General features: G+C 47.2%; 2 protein-coding genes across 2 annotated transcripts; both read right to left on the minus strand.

Annotated features, from left to right (window-relative positions):
- Nucleotides 1–477: 477 nt before the first annotated feature.
- gogo (golden goal) lies at nt 478–21,901 on the minus strand. Its single transcript, XM_033384251.1, has 9 exons — nt 21,091–21,901; nt 9,788–10,134; nt 7,792–9,114; nt 7,601–7,731; nt 3,984–4,214; nt 3,046–3,376; nt 2,530–2,986; nt 2,027–2,456; nt 478–1,958 (listed from the first exon to the last, which is right to left on the minus strand). Exons 2-9 carry the CDS (start codon nt 9,915–9,917, stop codon nt 1,065–1,067), a joined length of 3,927 nt encoding a protein of 1,308 aa, XP_033240142.1. The 5' UTR covers nt 9,918–10,134; nt 21,091–21,901; the 3' UTR covers nt 478–1,064.
- Nucleotides 4,326–6,311, minus strand: LOC26532629 (cilia- and flagella-associated protein 157). The gene has a single exon (XM_015187251.2). It carries the CDS (start codon nt 6,190–6,192, stop codon nt 4,393–4,395), a length of 1,800 nt encoding a protein of 599 aa, XP_015042737.1. The 5' UTR covers nt 6,193–6,311; the 3' UTR covers nt 4,326–4,392.
- Nucleotides 21,902–21,920: the final 19 nt, after the last annotated feature.

Consider the following 21,920-nt stretch of genomic DNA (forward strand, 5'->3'; position numbering starts at 1 on the left):
AATACCCTCAAAGTGGATCCTTTAATGCAAAAGAAGAGACAAATCCACTCGAAACCGAAGTTAAGAGTACGAAAAACGGGGCAACCTTTGGACGAGGTTGGCCCAAAAAAAAACGAGTGTTGTATTTGTCAAGCGATGCATCGGCACCAGACAAAGGATGCGCCCTTCATCGTGGAGATGAAGAAGGAGCAAAAGCGGCAGGAGTTGATGGCATACCGCATCAAAATGTTGGCTGGAAATCCCAGCACAAGTGGTGGCGTGTGGTGTAAGGCACTGGACAATTACGATCAAATTATTCATCAAAAAGTTCCAAAGAGTCACATGAAATGCTTTACGAAAACATAATTTCTCCAAGAAGACTAATAGTATTAATTCTTAAAGAAATTGTGTTCCCGTGACTAGCATTTATTCTAAAAAATGTAGGATGCGATCGTTCACAGGACATAACTTTGTAAGATAATAAAATGCTTTATATAATTCATTTATCGTACAAGTCGTGTATTTGTATCATAGCTTAGAGGTCGGAGCTCTGTGGTTTCACAAAATCTCAAAAACGAAACATCTTTTGATTGTTTTTTAAATTCCAAAAATAATTTCCACTACATACAGTATAATTTTGACTAGAATGTTCTTTTATGCATTGAAAGCAGTAAATAAGGATCACAAAGGGCAGGCCATAACTCCTCCATTACTTCTCTAAATCAAAGATAGATAATAAAAAACATATTTCTCTCGAATAATTGGGTTGTATACATATCTGTGTGCGAATAGATACTAAATTTAACTTAATCCTATCTACAATATCATTACATTACATTTACAACGTGAGACTAGAGATATATTATAATCCTACTAAAAAAAAACCACATTCTATACTGCTGTGAGACTATAGATATATCAAAATCATACTGAAAAACACTTACTACACCCCAAGGTGGTCTACGCTCCTTATGCTGCTGTCATATGTATATGTACCACTTTACAGAATCTTAAGAATGCTATTGCTAAACCTAATCTCCATTAATTGTGCCTTTACTATATACATAATACTTTCGACTCTCGTGTTACACGGACACCTCCCTTGAATTGGCCCGTAGCTTCGTTTGATGATCGTCGAGTCCCATCTTGGACTCCGTTGTGGCTGTCATTTGCTTCAGCGTGACCGTCTCATAATCGCTGCCACTCTCGTCGGCGAACTGGATGTCGTCCAGTGCAAGGAACTCCTGCAGATCGTTCGTCGACTTCTCGACGGCAGTCTCCTTCTCTACATACGATCCAGTCATCGACTCATTAGGATCCGAGTCCGCTTCCACTTTCTGATGCACTGCGGCAATCTCGCTCGGGTGAGTCCTGACGGTGCGGATCTCGTGCTCTGGCGCCCCTCCGGTGCCCAGGGAACACGTAGAAAGGAATCGTTGCTTGGAGTGGCGTCGCTGCCTGCGGGACATGTACGGCGTGGGCTGTTTTCCACTCTTCTGGACCGTCGTCTCGCAGGGGGAAGTGGCCTTGGAGGGGCGCTCACTGTTCGGCGGCGACCGGTCCTCCGAGCTGGGTGTGTTGTCCGTCGTGTGGGATCTGCTGGACTCCGTGTTGCTGGCCGGACTCAGATAGTGGCCGTACTTCGGCATTTGGATCTCTTCGTACAGTGGCTCCGCCTCCTCCCGCTGTGGCTCTGGCGTCTTGTCTTCGTCGTCACGCTCGGCCACCTCCTCGAAGGGCGGTATCCACACCAAGTAGGCCGGATCCATTCCCAGATACGAGCCTGGTGCTGCACCAGCATTGATCACGTTGTAGTCGTAGTAGTCCAGCTCGAGCTCCTCTTGATTCCCCAACGAGAACTCGGATCCGGGCCTGGCAAGCAGTTTCCTCCGGTTCTGCTTTTCCTTGGACTCCTTGGGATTGCTGGTAGTCCGGATAGTGGCAGTGCTAACCACGCTGGCCGCGGGAGAGTAGCAGCCCTAGAGGGAGAATTATGTAGCTATAGCTATGATTCCTGTGAATACTAGAAATACGAGTACCAACTCACATTCGTCAGGGAGGAGCTGACACTTCGAGAGCCCAGGCGACCCATTCGCAACGACTCGGACACGGAGTGCAGTGAGCTGGCATCCTGTAGGCTCTCGTCCAGACGGGAGGAGAGCAGCTTCAGGGTGACCGCATCGTAACGATCAGAGTACTTGCTCATCCGCTTGCTGTTCATCGGCGGACTGTTGCACAAGGAGCTCATACCGGACGATATAATAGACTCCGAGTCCTTGGCGCTGTCCTTGCAGCTAGCCGGCAGCATATGGGCCTCCGGTGAGCTTTCGCCGTCCTCTACTTTGGAGGACATCGCGCCTTCGCCGGACGACGGCGAGCCGACGACAATGCCTCCTTCTAGCGATCGCGCTGGCGAGGAGCGTTCATTCCGCAACGTCAGCATTGAGGCCGAGCTACCAAGCTCTGGTATAGGATCTCTGCAGGAAAGAGCATTGGATTTTACGTCTGTCGGTAACACTGTTAGACTGTTAGTTCTCCGTGAGTACTCACCCCTTCACCAGCAAACCATTTGCGTCGGAATCCTTGAACTCCGTCTCGAGGTTTAAGTTCTCGGCGTCCACGCTCTCCCGGAGTATGGAGTGGCGCAGATGGTGCTTGGGTCGCATCTTCACCAGGTAGATGACCTCGGAAAGTAGTGTCGTAGTCGATGTGGCTCGTGACGGCGGTCCGTGCAGCGAGCTGAGCGAGGCCCGAGGCGTGTGCAGGCGCGATCCTTCGTCCTGTCGCAGTGCCACCGCCAGATGATATTTCCGATACCGCACCACGTACTGCGCCCCGAGGAGGGCGCTTATCAGAATGATAATGCTGGCAAAGATCATGGCACTCAGGTGGACCAAGGTAAAACGAAGACGTGACATGGATGGTTTCTGGTGGATGGCGCGGCTCTTTCCGGAGATTCGGGTTGCCGCAATAAGGGTCGTACTGCTGTTGGCTCCCCTGGCACCGGCTATGAGATTTAACTGTAATAAATCACATTGGAGGTGGATTTTCCGGCGAAATACTTACGTAGCTGCTGCTGGACATTGGCCATAAACCCGCCGGTACAGGCGGCGGCTGCTCCGTCCTCGGTTGTGGGGAATGTAGTGGATACGTTGGCCGACTCTCCTGATGAGAACTCCACCAAGAGCTGCCCGCCACTGGACTCTATATCCACCGGAATGTGGTTGTAGACGTGACCGCCCTCGCCGACGGCTCCCTTGAGAGTTAGGCCGCCGCCGCTCAGTTCCACCAGCAACGTGGATGAAAGCGAGGGTCCGTCGCGCACCTTGATATACTGGGAGGCACAGGGCAGGCGAAGGAAGCTCAAGACAAGGGATATGGTTTCCTCGCCGTCCACCTGCAGAAATGGGAGTTTTTTTTGCTGAGTTTTATAAGACATCATAAAAGACTTGAATTGGGGTATAGAACTCATGAGCGTTCAACCTTCAACCGGAAGTTCGATTCGAGCATCCTGCCTGCCTGCGTGAACGTGCCAATTGGTGGTCTAATCAACCCAATTGTATTAAACATAATCAAGGAAAAAGTTCGTCTTGGGCAGAGTCCCACCGCCCCCTAAAACGTTGCTAGTGGCGGGCTGTACGAGCCCTGTAATGGACTTGACAATACTACTGGAAGTGGGACATTTATTATGCATGAATTCTGTCGGTCCACCCCATGTCCTGTAACGTATCTCAGCCCCCCTCCAAGCCCCACTACGTCTCTGTGGCATGCAACATTAAGTTACAGTGCCTTTGTCACGGCGGCCGACGGCAGCATCTGAAGCGTACGGGAATTTTATTCATGGACACATTTCTGAATGCTTGGCATTGTTCATCTTTATGGTTATTGCCGCTGGCCTCTTGAAAGATAGAAACTTTCAGACCATCAAGAGTGTCCAATGGTCAAGGGGGTCAAGAGGGTTCACTCAAGTTTCGGTGGGTCTTGAGGGTCAGCAAAGGACATACCTGTATTAGCCAGAAGGAGCGTCCCGGGCAGCTCTGAGTTGCTCCCGCTATGATTCGCTTGGGCTTCGAGGAGCCCAAATGCACAATGCAGCCACAGCGACAGCCGGGTCCGATCTCCTGACTGACCTCCGAGTTGTTTGATTTGCTCAGCGTGGTGCCGGAAGTCTCGTAGATGCAATCCCAGGTATCGGCAATGCTCTTGCCACACTTCTCCGTCTCAACGGAGGCACCCTGCAAATGAAAGGCATTTTGAATGGAAATTAAACAAGTCCATTAAGTCTATAAACAAGTCTATCTAATAATTATCAGTTGCAAAAAAAAGTAATATCAGCGTAAAATTAATATTTTATGTGGTTTACAAAGATTTTTATTTTCTGATCAACGAAAAACGTAAAATATTAACACATATTTAATAGAAGAGATTTATTTCCAAATCGTCGTCCTCTTCCTCCATGATCTCTTCCAGGCCCGATGTACGGGTTACTCCGGTGATGCTATCAGCCGTTCCTGTACTTTTAATGGACTTTATCTCGCTCGTCTTGGCATCCTCCACAGAGACAGCGAGTGGTGCAGTTGCTGGCGGTGGGGCACTGCCCTCGCTGCTGGGCTTCTTCATGGACACATCACTACTGGAGCCCTCGGGCTCCTCCAGGGGCTCCTCCTCGACCTCGATTAGATCGTCCTCGCGAGAGGAGGACACGTACAGGGTGGTGCCAAACTCCACGTCGATGATGGAGAGCTCGTCGCCGCGGCGACGTGTTGTAACGACTTCCTTTTCCTTATTTTTGGTGAGGTAGTCGGGAAGTGTGGTGTCCACCTCCCGATCGACGACTTCGCTTCGGAATATCTCGAAGAGTGTAGCCTTGGGCTTTTGAGGCATGAAGCCCATCTTTCCAGGGACATACAGCGAGGAGGTGGCACTGCCTATGGACACCACCGACGGGGTGCGAGGCAGCTCCTCGGAGTGGGAGCTGACAATATTCATTAGCTGCGAGAGCAGATCGATTCGCGCCAACTTGCAGAGGGCGACAGCCTCCTCCTTCACCTCTTGGATCACCTTTGGTGGGTCGACATCCGCCTCGACCAGCCGCACCGGGAACTGCTTCACACTCTTCTCGGCTATGATGGCATCCCGCACAGTCACTTTGATCTCCTGTATCATGCCCCGCAGGCGCACTATCTCATTCTCGTGCTGATCGTGCACCACTGCAAGGTTCTTGTTCTCCAGCGACAGGATCTCCATGTGCTTGGACAGGGCGCGCAGCTTGCCCACCGCCTCCTTTTGCTTCACCTGCTCGCACTTCTCCGCCATCTGTTTGGCCTCGTACGCCTTGCGGTACCGCAGCACCTCGACATATTTGGCCTTGAGCTTCTCGTAGTTCTTGGTCAGCCCCTCGATGATCTTGATCTTGTTGACGGAGTTGCGCACCAGCTCGTTCTTGATCTGGTCCAGGGCGCTGTACTGCTCCTCGATTTCCTTGTGGTTCTCCTTCTGGTTAGTGTACTGCTGCTGCAGCTTGATCTGGGACATCACCAGCAGGTCAATCTCTTTCTGCAGGGCAATGTTCTCGCGGATCAGGCGGCGCGTGTAGCCCGCGTTGCGGATCTCGCTGGAGCGTGTAAAGTCCTCGGATACCTGCAGCAGCTTCTGCTCGACTTCCTTCTTCAGGGCATCCTTCTCGACCACCGCCCGCTGCTCCATGTTGTACAGCGCCTCCTTTTGCTCCTTTTCCTTCTCCTTGAGGTCGGCCTCCTGGTCGTCGAACTTCGCCAGGAGTATGTCGCGCTGGATGCGGAACTCGTCCAGGGAATTCAGCTTGCCATTCAACAGCTTGATCTCGGACGTGAGCTGGTCGTGCATGGCCTTGTACTTGGACTCCAAGTCGAAAATCTTCTCCTGCGCGATCCTGTTCTCCTCGTCCCGCACCTTGGTGATTTCCACAAGGCGCTCCTCCAGCTCTGTGATCGAGTTATTCCGCTCCGCCAGAGTTCGCTCCAGGTGGGCGGCCACATCCGTGCGATCGTTTTCCACATCCTTCAGCTTCTCGTTCAGCACAATGTTCGACTCGTCCAAGGTCGACAGATGCGATCGGAGACGTGCCAATTTCTGGTTGAGGTCCGTGATTGTCAGCTCGTAGAAGGTCCGATCCACAAGAGAAATTTTGTTCGGATCCTTCTTCTCCTTCTTCCCCTTCTTCTTGGGCGGCATCTTGACTTATTTCCTACTTTTTTCGATTTACTAATTTCCAAATTGTGTTCGAATTTTGGGCGAATATTCGTTTCAAATCAGCTAAGTGAATGTGTGTGACAGGACAGGACAGGCTCACAGGCATAGTGTTTCGATTGAGTAAAGTAATTCAATAAATTCCTAAACAAAAACAAAGCCCCACCGTTGTCAGGGATATGAACTTTAGTGCAAAAGCGTTCACCAAAGCTCCACCATAGTTGATGAAAGCTTTAGTTTATAATAAAGCTATCGGATAAAATAAGTTTTGAATAATTATTTCGAAAAAATGGCAGCTAAAAAAGGTTTTTTAACCTTTTAACACACATCCTCTTTGGGGCTATATTTGTGGCAGGATAAAACACAGAGTCATTACTATTCACATCTCTTTATGATCGCTAAGAACTAGTTCTGGTGAAGCTAAGAGCTCTCTCAGAGAGCGACTCGTGCCTCAAGCTAGAGATGGCACTATTAGTACGCGCCTGCAATATTTACGAGGGCTCCGAAGAAGTGAATCAAACATGGAAATGTATTATGGAAGAGTTCATTGCTTCTTGTCACAATAGTGTCACAATAATTGTGGAGTGCAAACTGTTTAGGTAAAAGGCTGCTGTACTCATTCAATGTACTCCCTGCATTGTCCTCTCCATTGTTCCGGGTCCTGCACAGCCAGCGACAAGGCTGTGGACCTACACCTACTGGCAGTAAGTGTGGCAAACATTTAAAAACTTGGCTGTAATTGTTCTGAACAAGTTGGCAAACTGCGAACAAATGTGTCCCGGCCCCTATCGCTGGGTCGTTCATGCCGGAAGTTTTCGGATAATGAAATGCATGGGCGGGGGCATTACGCGCACTGTTTCCCGCAAAAGAAACAAGATGAAGTGAGCCGACGCTGCCACTGCCGCGCACTTGTCGGAAGTGCCGTAAAATCCCCATCCCCATGCCCATGCCCCATGCCCCATGCAGTCTACAGAAAGTGTCGCCCCCCACCCACAGGCCTCCACAGATAGCAAGTGGAATCTCCCTTCCCCACCCTGCCGTACAAAAACAATGGAATAGTTGTACGGGGTGCACAGGGCATGTTATCCTGGGGGAATAGGGAAGCAGCCAAGTGGATTGCGAACTAAACTGGAATGCCCCGCAGGCAAGGGAGGAGAAGGAGGCGTACAAATGCCTAAAGTTTAGCACTTATTCTGTGCGCCTCAATACAAATTTACAGATGTAAGCATTGCATTAATCATTCCCTCAAGCATTCAATCAAACTTTGACAATCAACATCGTGGAATCGAGAGCCCTTTAAGATGCTAAGGAAATCCCAAGATATTACAGAAAACTGATAGTTATCCAAAGTTCTATATATGGCATAAGTGTAGCATATCTTATCATTACAAACCTCGCAGAACTTTGCTCCATAGCGCGGTGGCGGGGAATCACAGAATCGGTAGCGATTACGGGTCCCTCCCAAGCAGTTGGTGGAGCAAGATGTCCACTCGCTCCATGGGCCCCATCCACCAGTATCGGAATCTACGGAATGAAGATAAATATGTAAGCTAAACATACCATGAAAATGCATCGGAAACCTACCGCTGACGGGCAGAGTGGGGACGCAGTCCATCCGCACATCCGCCACGGCCCCAGAAATGGCCTGGCTGACGTACACAAAGCAGTACTCAACGTACTTCTCGGAGAAGAGTTCGCAGGAGAAGTAGAGCGAGTGCTGGCTCTTTACCACCCGCTGCTCGGCCACGTAGTGCAGCGATGTGGGCGGCTTCAGGGAAGCCACATCCGCGCGCAGCTTCGCATAGAGGCGCACCCGATCGCCCTGCTCCAGGATGCAGCCAGGATACTCGTAAAGCACCCCGATGCCCGTGTGTGGATCGCAGGGGAAGATGCTCCGGGCATACACGTTGAAAACGAACTCATCGCTCCAGTCCACGCTGAGCTGCCGGCGGGTGGTGGGCACATTCTGGGCGGCTACCATGGGCCGCAGCTGAACGGCATAGTTCCCAGCCAGGCCGAACAGCTGGCAGCCCAGCTGCAGGGTCTTGTTCTTGGGGAAACCACGCACCTGCTCGGCGAAGAGGACACTGGACCTAGAGACGTTTAGGCCGCAGCTTCGCTCCTTTCCGCAGTAGATCAGCTCCAGCCAGAACTCGGGCAGTCCGGGCACTTTCCCGGCGACAAGGGCTTCATCGCAATCGACTTCGGGAAAGCGCAGCGTCACCTCCACAGGGGCCTTGGGGTAGGTCCGCAGGCGCACGGGACTGACGATCATCTCGGCACTGGGCCACCGTACATCGAGGGTCTGCTGCAGCCTCTCGTCCTGTGCCGGCACCAGGGTGGTAGTCGTCAGTGTGGGCCTGGGCAGACCATCTGCCTCGCTGCGGTTCCGTCGACCCAGGTTCGAGGGTGCTTCCGATATCGTCTTTAGGTTGCTGACAACCTGCATCTCATAGAGGCCGCCCAGAAAGAAGGTCTGACAGGGAACGGTGACCTGGGTGACATTAAAGCGTGGGTCTGGAAACAGGGGTATGTTCTGGACCACCTCCTTGCGCTTCCGCTGGAGCAGTACCTGGGTGCCATTGCTGCTGGCTCTGCTACTGCTACTGCTGTCCTGTTCCTGGTGGCCTGACGCCAAGCCCTTTTCCGGCGAGGGTACGACCTCATCAATGATTTTGCTAATGACTAAAGTGCTCATTATGGTATTCCTGCTCGTCAAGGAGTCCCTCTCCAGCTCCTGCTCCCGCTCCTGCTGGAGCCCTCGTCCGTCGGTGCTCAAGTGGGGGGGCGTGACAGGCGGCTCTGTGTCGTTTCCATTGAACTGGATCTGCACATGCAGGTCCCCGCTGAGTGCAGTGAATGTGCTCGGGGACATCAGGCGACCCTTTCGCACCGCCAGCACGTGACCTTTTGTCGAAATCGAGACAGAGCCGGTGCACAATGCGGAGAGAAGCATGAAAAGATGAGAGATACAAATTATAAATCCCTGTAATTCATTTCTTGCCCCTGCCACATGCCTCCTGCCCCATGCTCCCTATTCAAGGAAGCCATTCATTCAGCTATTGTGTGTGCCGTCGCGGTGGTGTAAATTGAGATGAGACAGAGCCAACAACTCTCCCATTTACAGATTACGGAGGCAAAACAAAAGCAACAGGAAAAGCTCTGTTACGGAAAACCGAACATATCATACCCTGGCCCCTGTGCGTTCTATGCGAAATTTAAAATCCTTTAACCCATGTCAAAATCTCTCTAATTGAGTGACACTTGGAGACAAAGGCTATCGAGTGTATCATTCTCTCTCTATCCAGCGTTAAGGCTCTACTCTCTTCTCTTGACTGTAGGTTACTGACTTACTGACTTAATAATGCAAAAAACAAATGGATATACTTTTAACCAAAGCTTCGTTTGTGCTTTGAAATGGAAAAAAATAATGTACATATAGAAAAAGGGGCTTCAATTTGAAATTAGATTTCTCTACTGTTTCTATTTATATTTCTAATTTATTCCCCATCTACATTGTATATTGTGTAAATGTGTCAAGAGCACTGAGACCTTCTGTCATAATATGAGTTTCACTCACTTGTTTCGCTCAACAGGAGCAACATTATGGATGATATAATAATTTTCCACTTGACTACTGATTCGAGGCCTGATGCTATCATTCCGATTGTCTCCTTTCGCTTGCGATTCAGCGCCATCTTCTTTTTCATATTCTTCCTTCTTCCTGTTGTATTTGTTCCTTGTGCTCCCAATTTAGTCAATGGAGGTGGGTGGTCGACTACTTGGGCTGGGGCTGCTGCCGGACAGGGACAGTAGCCGGGAGCAAGTGGGGCGCTGGGCGCTGTCTGTTATCCTTCATTGGGGAACAATGAGCATCTGGCTAGCTCTTATCGCTGGAGGAAGAAGGTGCCTTGGCGTGGGCATTTTCTGAAAGAGAATTAAAGAAAGCCACACAAATCAATTGCAGGTAATGTCTATGCAAGAAAAATATACATAAAAGAATGGAAATGAGTACAGAGCTCTAGGGTTAGATAAATGACTATGGGGAAGAGGAGCGGATCTCTCTATGCCCAAAGTGTCAGTGCTTTGTACAATCCCCTCTCAAGGAGGCGGAAGACAAACAGCATTATATTGACCTCATTTTCAATCGATTCTCAACAGATTTGTGACTATAATTGAGTTTTCGGCGGTATTTTTATCTCACTACAGCTCACTAATTTCAAGATAACTGTCTGGACTACCAAGTAATTTGCGTATTTCAAAATATATTCGAACCTCTTTGTTAAAAATAAATTGAGAGTAAAGTTCTTGTAAGCATTAACTATGAATCAGCAATCCTAGCAATGATCTTTGTCTCGACCACTTTCCGATTCAGCTTAAAAAGTCACTTTCGGTTCCCAATAATACTCGTACAATGCAAACAATACAAATGACATCTCAACAGGAAAAACCTTAAAAGTAAGTGCCAACAGCAAAGGGTGTCAACGGCCCCCTTTCGGACAATAAAACATCCCCATCCCCATCCACCCCCTAAACCAAAAACCCTCCTCACATGTATGGCCTAGACCGTGTATCTACATACACACGAGAGGGTGTATATTGTACGTTATATGCTTTTGTATATGAAAACTCCTTTGTGCCTCAAAAGAAAACAGAAATCAAGAAAAAATGCTAGAGTAGACATCCCGACTATAAGATACCCGTTCTCGAAATTATTTGATCTTAATCTTAAAGGTGAAAGGCTCTAAAAGACATATTTTTCCTGATCCCAGCTTTTTATTACTTATTATACTTATATTATATACTCGTCAAGATCCATGATATGTACATATACAGAGTATAGAGGTAGGAGTATATTTGGGGTAAAAAATTTAGGTAAGATCGTACAACCACAATATACCCTTGTTTTCTCAAAAATATTGGGTATCAAAAACAGAATCAACCCTCATAAATTCTTAAACCAATTACAAGTCGTGCACGAAGCATTTTTATGGCGATTATTTTCACAATTCAATGCAATTTCATGAAAGTTATGGTCCAACACAAGCGAAATAAAACAAACATAAAACTAAGGAAAATTGTGATTCCAAGTGCGAGGGCCTGGTCCTTGTGATTTTCACTTCAAAATATAATAATAACATGTTTAGGCAGAATTCATAAAATACCTATCTTTATGTGTCGTTTGGGGGCGGGGCGCAATTGTTGTAAGTGGAAACCATAAATTGTAGATTATTGCGGAATCAGCACTCAAAGTATCTACCTAATTGCACATTTCACCCGTGTTTGGTAAAAGGACATTTTCAATTTCAATTTGTGAAGTAATTTGAACTTTTGGACGCCACTTTCATTTCCATTTTCCCCATTAGTTTGACTGCAGCTGACAGATGGACGCTAACGCTAACTCTAACTCTAACTCTAACGCTGTGCTGCTCGTTGCAAGAGTATTAGTTATCAATTCGTTCTGTTGACCCATCCTAGCACCATCGGTGGAGGACCGAGACCACTCGGAGTGTTTGCCTCCTCCCCATAATTAAGTAACTTTCCTACAAATACGTGTATAATATTAAACACATTCTGAAACAAGGCAAGCAGAAAACCCAGCCCCAGCCCCAGCCCCAATGCCAGCCACAGTCGTAGCTCCAGGTGCAGCTATTCATCACTGGCTGAAAGGAGGCATCGGCATCCCCGTAATATGATGACTGAATCAACGTACAACCGTAAACTTTATACGAGTTTGTGGGTTGATGTTCTGCAGCTAGTTCCTGTCGGTCTCACGTTGGTCTCACTTCGACAGAGACAAGGAATCCAGGTGCCTATATCAACCCCCACTCTCCGTGCAGCCTTCATCATTAGCGAAATCTGCCAACGTCATTGGCATGTTGTTCTCCCTGTCCCTGTCCCTGTTCCTGCCCTGCCCTGCCCTTCCCTGCCGCACCCCAGCCTTCCCTTCTCGTAGGAGTGTAACTTTAATTACGAACACGCACGGATCATATACCGATAGGCAGATGGCACATTGCACGCCTTTCGCGCTAATGAGTCGGACCTGCCAAGGGATCCCACATGACACATGTGTTCGTCCGTGCGCATTGGATCGATTCTCAGTGGAGGGACAGACTCCAACACCTGGTCACAAATCAAACTCCGATACTTTAGTGCTGTAAACTCTGTGTTGGTTTCCTTTTGATGTCCTTTTAGAATAGGAGGAAACACTCAACACATTACCAATTAACTTTTGGCAATATTCGATTACACTTTTACACAGGCAAATTGTTATTGTATAAAGAATTAGATAAGGGCTATGATAGCATCATAAGCCTCCACATCACACAACATCGCATCGGGAAAATGTTTGAATAAGTCCGCCCACATTCACGGACGACATATCAGTTTCCATTCAATAGATAAAGTGTGCAAAACAAAATCAGAAATCAGAGCACACTTTTCATTGCCAAAAACTCGCAAACTTTGCTTTGTCCCCCACTGTGCAACAGGGGAGCGTGACGTGTCGCCGCCGCCCACCATCATGATTATCGATGTCGCTGTGGGCGATCGGAGGTCAAAGCGTTGCGATGAGGGTGGTGATGGGAGGGTGAGTGGCATCGGAAAACTATTAACTGCACTGTGCGGTCCTTTGAATGGGCCATTATCCTGCCAGCCAGAGCCACCCGCCACTGACGCTAATCGCTGGCCTGGCCCGCTACACAGGCCTGCAATCGTCGCAGCGTGGAAAATCAAAGTGATTGCGGCACAGAGAATTATGGTGCATGGCTGGGCTAAAATGTGGGTCCTGTGCCTAGCGCCTAGTGCCTGGACCTGGACTTGGACCTGGACCTGGACCTGGACCTGGACCTAGGGGGCAGTACGACAGGCTCTACATGTCATTGCCCCTGCCCGACTGGTTTGCCGTCTGGCTACCAATTCCACCCTCGCCACTCGCCACTCGCCTCTGCCACGAGTATCTCCGCCCCTTGCGACCCCGCCAGAGTGCTGTTATTCATTATATTTTGTGGGCAGGGAAAACTCTGCTTCGACTCCGCCGGGGGTGACTCGTCTATGAAAACACACACAACCGCACAGGCGAGTTGCCGTAGCTCTACGGGCGAAACTTTAAAATGCGCAAATTCACCCACAAAGGAAAAGGGAAAAATGCAGATTTTGAATATCCACACATTTACATGCTCTGTTTACTCTTAATCAATGGACAAGGCTGAGAACGAGCTGAGTTTGCAGGGAAAGTTCGGTTTACGGAACGGAGCCAGCCCGCATGCGGTGTCCTGGTACTGGTCGTACGTCCCTTGCTCTGGCTGAGGCTCTTGACTCAATGGGATGGGGAAGCGTGAAGCGGGAAGCGGGAAGGGGGAAGGGAGCCACGAACGCTGTTTGGTCTCTCTGGCAAATGGGCTTAAAACTACAAATAATAAATCCCTCTGGGATGTAATTGCCCGACCTGGACCACAGCCATACACAAGCTTGTCCTCGTTTCGCCAAAATGATGGAAGGCACAGCAAAGCAGGCATGTACATGGGCATTAGGCCACGGCCAAAAGAATCCACTGAAGGATACAACCTTTACAAGTACATGGTACAAATGAAAATAGTCGAAAGCTGGCATTCATAATTTGCAGAATTATCCATAATATCCATATCCAATCCTATGTGGATATATAATTTATATAGATAAAGACACAGTGTTTAAAAAACTAAAATTTAATTTGGGACAGAATTTCTCCTCCGGTTTCTCTGCAGTTGTATCAGCTACGAGGTTTAACTACTTGGCAACCGCTGACCCAAGCCGTCAGGGCAAAAATAAATGCAGCTCAAAGAGTAGTAAGAGCAAGAATGTGGCAAGAAGCACAGTGCCGTTGCACAGTTGTCGTTGCACTTGACACCGAAACCACAAAGGCTTTAACTACAATGATTGTAGGGCCGCACCACCCTTTTTTGTCACAGCAACGAAAGTCACAGAAAGAAGGCGTCAAGTATTTAAATACCCTTTTCTCACAAAAGATGTATCCTACTCCTAGCCTATTCCCCCGTTCTTGGGAGCTCTCGCTTACTGTAGGAAGTTTGGTCTTTCAAAAACCACATTCTGAGCAAGATATCATTAAAATGTTGGGAGTTTTTCGATTCGATGTCGTCAGAGCAACGAAAAGCAGAGGAATGAATAGTTTTTTGTAAGAAGTTTTTTATGCAGATTCGAACGTGGCTTTACCATCAATAGATTCTGAATACCTTTACATCGTTCAACCGGAAAAAGGGCGAATCAAAGTTAAAAACACACGATGGTGGTGGTAGAAATATTCCCAACACTTGCAGGGACGTCTAATCCACTGGGAAGGGGTGGGAGCTCCTGAAAAGTAAAGTGAGTACGAGTATGTGGGTTCGCTTATGAAATTGCAAAGCAATTTTAACTCCAGACTGCATCTCCGTTGGTGGCATTTTCCACAAGACTAACCGCAACACAGGCACTCGCGTGCCCCATGCAATTGACATTGACGTTGGCGCCAAGCCGCCAACGGCGGGTTTAGGGTTCCTCAACTCCTGCTGCTGCTGCTGCTGCTTCTGCTCCTGCTCCTGCCGTGGCTCGTAACTCTTTCATCAGAACTAAGGGCACCTCATCATGCGAAAACTGCTCGCATGGAGCCTCAACAGTAAATAAAAGCACGAGTATATTAGAATGGAGGTGAAAAGCTTTTCCACCGCAGACGGCCCTCAGGACGAATGGAACACAGAGGCAGGGTCTGCCATGCCTCTGCCTCTGCCTCTGCCTCTGACTGAATCCAGGTAGAGCCCGGCCATATGGAAATGGAATGCATTACACGGACAAAGCTACTCAAGCGGGCGCCCTGGGGCAACGACTGGATTGCATGCAGGTGGACATTAAAGAGAGTCGACACCGACCCCACCACGACTCGTCCTATCCGGCAGGCAGTAAGTGCTACTTAATAATTGAAGACCCAGGCGTTCGCACCGTCGTAAACTTGTCGAGAGTCCTGGCCTGGTCTGGTCTGACTCTCCCAACGTGACTTTAATAAACGTCTGCGACGTCTGCCCAGGAAACTTAGCGACTAGACCGCAATCTAAGACAGCCCTCCAGAAGCGGCTCCGAGTGCAGACTAGACCCGACCCCGTCGGAGCTTAAGTGTGGGTGTGTTCGTTCCGATTCTGCCATGGCATCCGCCTCTACGCTGCCTCTAAACTAAATGTGCACTTAAATCAGTCAGCCACATTGTCGGGGTCCGCCTCCTGTCGCCCGCACTGCGCGGTCCTCGCCCCCAGGACGCCCTCGAGCGAGTGTCTTGTGGCTGTCGTCTTTGTATCGTGCTGCTCCAAAGTTGCAAAGAGACAAACAGAGGCACACAACTCAAGGCAGAGCGCGTGCAATTGTCGCTGTATTTTCGGGAGCGTCTCACAATGCTTTCCAAACGAAGTCGTATCAATGACGCCCAATATCCAATTAGAGGGTTTATGAGACGAGTACAAAAAGGGATTCCTATACTCGAAACACAAGGAAGACTTACAAATGGCACCCTGAAATTCGTTATAGTTTTTCAATCAATTGTCATTACATTGCCAGTAATGAGATCTGTTCGTAGAATATTAATATACTCGTGCTATGCGTTTGAAGGCGTTTCAAAGAATCAGAATTATGCTTTTCTATTCTTTGGGCTGCTCTGATTGAAGCACTGTCACAAAAAGAGCTTACTCCGAAGAAAAAATGGCAAGCCAAGTCACTATTCCATGACCTCTTAATCGACTGCACTTACAGCTTCCTCTCATTACGGTTGATTTATTCATAATTTACCATCTGGCGTGGGTGATTCAATTGACTCAACTAATCCAATCAAATTACGAGTCTTCACGTGCCGGATACCCCCTCATAAAAGCTGTGTGGAATGCCAAACTTGGCGTTCCATGAAAATGAATTACAATCAATTTAGTTTTGGCCTAAATAGATAATTCCATATCCATGCCATATTCCGCACCCACACATCAGAAAGGATGCGATAACAAATCTGTAAATCAGCAGAAAAAAAAGGCAAGGAAAATACAAATTGCGTATACGAATATTAGGGTCACCGAAATAAAAACTCCCCGAGTTGATTTCCGATTGAAGACATCCCAGACAGTAGCCAGCGGCGCTTGGAGATAGAAGTTGGTGCTGGCGCTGGCGCTGGCACTGTCTCTGGGTCTGGGTTCTTCTTCCCTTATCGGCCGGGACACAATATTCATATTTGCATAACGCTCGCATAGAGTCCTGTATTGAAGCGATACTCCCTTGCAAGCACTGGGTCTGGTCTGGAACATCTCCCTTTTCCTTTTCCCTTTCCCTTTCCCTTTCACTGACTCCGCTGCGCAAATGCCACAAGTCGCCTCCCCGTTCATTCGTATCCCTATACATGATGTCGTTGACGCGGGAACAGCTGGAGCTTGATTTGTCAGTTTTTATGGCAGACAGCCTTTGAGGCGCCAGTGCCGCCAAGCGAAAGGAATCCATTAATCGACGGCAGCGCCATCCCAGACAGTGCGCCCAAAGGAGTTTATCCCGAAAATATAATGAGTCGGCACAAATACTTGGGTAACTTTTTTCTGGATTGCCGCACGAATGTCTGGGAATTTCGATTTTCTACTGACAATAAGTCCAGCTATTCGCTTTGATTGATTTCTGCTTTTGCGGACATGTTGCGTGACCAAAATGCAGGATTTCAAATACCAAATGTTGAGTAAATAATAATAATTACTGATTTTATATACATTAATGGCACAACATAAAAACACAGTTGTTTGCCTCTAACACAAGCGCTTCGACCATCCCATCCGTTCACGAATCTAGCCACTAAAGAGTCAGAGTATCCATTCACGAATCTACCCACTAAACATCCACGAATCTCCATCCACCCATTAAACATTTCGGGGATTTTTGAAATTAATACCCGATAACGGCTTCAGCAGTTTTGAATAATGCTGCGAGATTGAAGTCGTAAGCGGCAATATTTTCGTCTTTTCGTTCGCTTCATTTGCTGTTGATTTTGTGGTTGGGTTTCAGGGACCGCGAGCGGGACCGGACCAGGGCTTCTCGGGATGATTAATGGAATGCGTTTTCGCCATTTCCCACCCAATCCTCCCCCAGGGCGTCCATTACGATAATGAGCCTGGGCTGAAACCGACTCCGTTTAGAATAAAAGCCACAACTGGAGTAATCGGAGTGTTTTTGGGAATGCACAGCGAATATCTTGGGAAAGAATCTTGGAGTATCTCTTAGTCCTTTGCATATTTAGCGTGGATATGATGAAAGTAATCTAATCAAAGGAAGGACAGATTACATCGAAACATTTCGAAAGATTCCCCGATTAAAATGTGGCACGTGGAAAAGTAATCAGACAGCAGCAGGTCATTACTTTATAAGCGCAGTGGAATGCCATGCCTTGCCATGCCCCAGAGGCCGTCCATTGGACCAGAATCCCAGTTGCCAGTTTCCAGTTTCCAGCTGCCAGCTGCGGTGGTGGTCGGCCATAATTGTACCAAGCGGCCGGCAATGGATCTAATTTGAATAAAAATGGTTCTCATTACGTGCAGCATCACGCGCCTCGGAGCTGGAGCTGTGGACAGATACATCAGATGTAGTCGAAAGTGTGGCGCCTCAGCCTCAGCCTCCACACACACACACCTCATACACAGCTCCCTCCATGGAATCCAATCTTCCTGTTCCCCAGGTTCGTAGGCAAAATTGTTTATGAGAAAATTGTTTTGGGGAGTAGGCGGCAGCGAGGGAGAGGCTTATGACACGCAATAGAGAACCTCTCCATCCACATCCAGGAAGCGGAAGTGTAATAAGTGGGGGCAAAGCATGGGCATCCCCAGGAGTTGCGTGGCTGCCGTGGAGAATTGCCGGAGTGGGTAAGTGGTGGAGCACCACGTTGACTTCGATTTATGTTTGCCACGAGCCAACAGCCACCGAAAGTAAATTAAATTTGCATTTTTTTATTAGGAAGTATTTTGCTGAATCGTACAGTCGGTGGGTGGGAGACATGGACATGGGCTCCATGTTTGTTGAACGCCCCAAAGGTGACAGACTCCCTTCCACCGAGTTGACATCAGCTCAAGGAGGGAACAGAGACTGAGTGCCTCTCCGTCTAATTGTGCCTGTTCCTGTTCGTGTTGCTTTGCCTTGATTATTTTCATTATTCGGAGGTGCAAGTATTTACATTCACATTCACACGAGCATAGATTTGTGTGTGTTGTTTTGTTGGCAGAAATACGGAAATACTTGTACATAAGTATGCCCCACACCACACTCTGCCACTCGTTCACTCGTATAATCGCTTACCGCCGGATTACATTGTCGCATAAATTGCAAAATGAAACCCTGAATCCGGCTTCAGTTTAATTACGCACATTTTTCCGTACACTGAAATGAAAAACAAAGAAGATTATGGGATAAACGCTACTCGGGTATCCTTTATTCAAGCAGCAATCCAATTTGAAATTAAAAGTCATGATACTGCAGAAGAAAAGTTTACTTTTCTGACTTTTTCTGGCTGTAGTCATTAACCAAACACGATGAAATTTTGTGAGTCGTTGGATAACAGCCGAAAAGGACTGTTTCCAAATTATTTATCCATGTTGGGGCCTCATTTTTACTATCCAGTGACCCCTGCTTTGCCATGAAATGAATTGCAGAATTCTTCCACATACATACTTATGTCATACATATCAAAGCCATCTGTCTTAATCAACTATATAACTGATAAAAAACAAATCACTTATCATAGAATGCCTGCCAAAGGAACCATCGATCTTCCGTCGCGTCTTTCATTTGTCTTTGATTACCTTTGGCGCATATGATTAATGTCGTTGGAATACCAATCAAAGAATTATTAATAAATAATTCCATCAACACTCCAGTATGATGTGTTTTCGCAGGCTTGATAAATGTAAGTACACTTTACTAGGCGTAAAGTACAAGGAAGACTTGAAGTAGTGCAGCTGTTGAACAATATCGAGTTACAATATAATCAACTAAATGTTCCCTTTATCCGAAACTTAAACAAAAATAAAACAAGATGCGTGTGGGGGGTGCGTTGCACACACAGATACAATATTATCCACAATTGCATTACTCGAAAGCCAAACTGAAAACATTTCCGACTGGCAAATGGAGCAGTCGCACTGCACAAATGTTGCTCGAGGTGACATATGAAAAAGACTTCAAAGGCAAAAGTTTAAAGGAGTCAGAAACCATACCATTCCGACTATAAGATACCCCATAGTCGGTAAACAAAGTCCACAAGATATTGAAGACTTTGTTGCTTAGGTTCCAAAGCCACCGATACCGATACCAATACTGATCCTGTTCTATACATATGTATATGTATGTATTCTCAAAAATACCATATACCCTCTATACTCCACGCACACTGGGTATAATTACAATTAAACAGAAGGAGTGACGTGACGGCGAAGCCGTACAGTGCGTCTGGCATGCCATTCCGCGCGGTCATCGGATATCCTTCACTCTGCATTCAGTGCAGAAAATGAACAGCAATTCCCTTGCGAAATGCAAACAACTTACCAAAGTGAAGCCCTACGGAACTAAGTAAATTGTTGGCTTAACAAATTGCTAATCCCCATCGGAGGGAAGTGGAATGGACAGGAGACTGGGGCATGCCTGAAAGTGAAAGTCGAGATCCCAACTGAAACGCTCTCAACAAGGTAACATACCTACATCGAAAAATCCTAAGCGTAATCACTAAGCGTTTTATTTTCAAGGCGCAGTGTGAAAATATTGCAATTTAATTGTGTGGCACTTGAGCACACTTGAAGGCCTGCATTTCTTTCCACTCCTCGGACGACGCTTGTGCTGTTGGTAGTTCTCCGAAAGGTCATTTCACTTGGCTTTTAAGAAAATTAGTTTAAAATTAATTAAAAGATTTTCCCCATAACAGCTCTGTGGCTTTCAGAATACTCCTACGTGTAGAGGAGCGAGAGCCACAACTCGGGGAGGACGGAATAATGGCAAAACTTGGGATAATCATCCCAACCACACCACCAGCACCCCGTTCCTTGGCAGGCGGTTCGCTTGGGTGGACGTACACCAGGAATTCTGCTCACTTTTTAATAGTTCGCAAACCGCGGAAAAGCTATGTGAAGCTTAAACACTGTTTCAAATACTTTTCCGGGCGCAGAGTGTGTGTGTTTGCTCCCCCATGGGTGGAAGCCCAAGTCCTTTACAACTCAAAAATACTTCAAAAGTCCTTGTCTGCGAGTAAACTCCAATTATCCGCCGTTTCCGAGTTGACTTTCTTTAATTTTCCAGACAAGTATCCGCTAAAGAGAAGTTAATCGCTCGTTTATTAAAAAGTCAAGTCGCTTTGCCAGAATATTCCATGGAACGGGCTGTAAAATAGCTCTGTAGCATGATATTCTTACATTTTATGTATAAAAACTGTAATAATTTAATGTTTCATATTGCCCGAAAAACATATTTAATTGTCACAGAGAACAATACGCTCGTAGCAGTCAACAGATGCTGTGGAAATAAATTAAATCTGACGGATTTTCATTGTCAGTTTTTCCGTTGCCTGACTATCATCTGGCTTTCAATCGAACGCTTTTGTACTTGACAACGTTGCAGACAGACAGACACTCCAACAAAAGGAAAAGCTGTCAAAGCAATTGCAATTTCTATGGTTCCTAGGGTGATGTGGTATACCCCGTAAGTCCTTTTCAATAAGAAAACAACATACATGCTATTATTTCGTAAGATGATTGAAGTGATTTACAAAACTTTTGAAAAGGAGATCTATAATCTTTGGGAAATATGTAGGTTCAAAAGCATTCTGTCGATCCACAGATATCGGAATTCATTTACAGATTTACTTACATGTATCATAAACGATGATGAATCAATGCTGAATGTTTTCAGACAAGCATTATAGCCTTGTAAGATGGTCTTTTAGAACACGTTGCTTGTGGTCCTGCTGCAGTGGCAGTGGCGTTCCTTTCTGAATCTAGTTTTACTTCGAATTGATTATCCCATACCTGTCCCCGCCACAGGGAAAAAACACCCCATGTTGCATGCAATTTTGGAAACACCACCAAAAAGAGAACAGGAATACGAGCAGAGCGGCCAGACAGCGAGCCTTACTTATGCGATTCCAATTGCCAGAACGGTTTTAACGAATGCAGTGCCTTAAATTTCAATGAGATCACCCAATTCGAATGGATTAGTTCAATGAGTGGTGCCCCGACGGCTTCACTTTTGCCACATATGGGGATCCGAATAGCTTATTTCTGCAACACACTTCACAATAGTTATCCAGATATCCAAGTGAATCCAGATACCCCACACACACGCATGTCACTGCTATTCAGAAGACCATTGTGCACTTTGAACCATTTGCCATCGCTCGGAAAATTCAATTTTGACAATTCTCAAGTGACACTTCGATGGCGCACTAAACAAAAAACAGAGTTGCGCTCTTGACAGCCTAGAGCTCGATGGAATGGATGAATCAAATCCCAACTACTACGACGATGTATGATACGATTGAATCCGATGATAGCGCGGCTACAGGCGAGTGGACTTTCACCCACGAACAGGGTCCAGAGCAAACTGGCGGGCACGCGACCTAAAGCCATCAGCCAAGGCGAAATAAAGCCACGAGCGCACGGACGAGCACGAGACACCACACGAGACTTCAGGCTGTCCTC

This window comes from Drosophila pseudoobscura, chromosome X (assembly GCF_009870125.1).
Source record: "Drosophila pseudoobscura strain MV-25-SWS-2005 chromosome X, UCI_Dpse_MV25, whole genome shotgun sequence".
NCBI classification, from domain to species: Eukaryota; Metazoa; Arthropoda; class Insecta; order Diptera; family Drosophilidae; genus Drosophila; species Drosophila pseudoobscura.

Bases quoted from the DNA above. Each gene is read 5' to 3' on its own strand.
- LOC26532629 (XM_015187251.2), bottom strand. From the start codon at position 6,192: ATGCCGCCCAAGAAGAAGGGGAAGAAGGAGAAGAAGGATCCGAACAAA.
- gogo (XM_033384251.1), bottom strand. From the start codon at position 9,917: ATGAAAAAGAAGATGGCGCTGAATCGCAAGCGAAAGGAGACAATCGGA. The intron at 7,732-7,791 runs GTAGGTTTCCGA...TTCATTCCGTAG, and splicing joins CCCCACTCTGCCCGTCAGCG to ATTCCGATACTGGTGGATGG. The intron at 4,215-7,600 runs GTTTGTAATGAT...TTTCATTTGCAG, and splicing joins ATGGAGCAAAGTTCTGCGAG to GGTGCCTCCGTTGAGACGGA.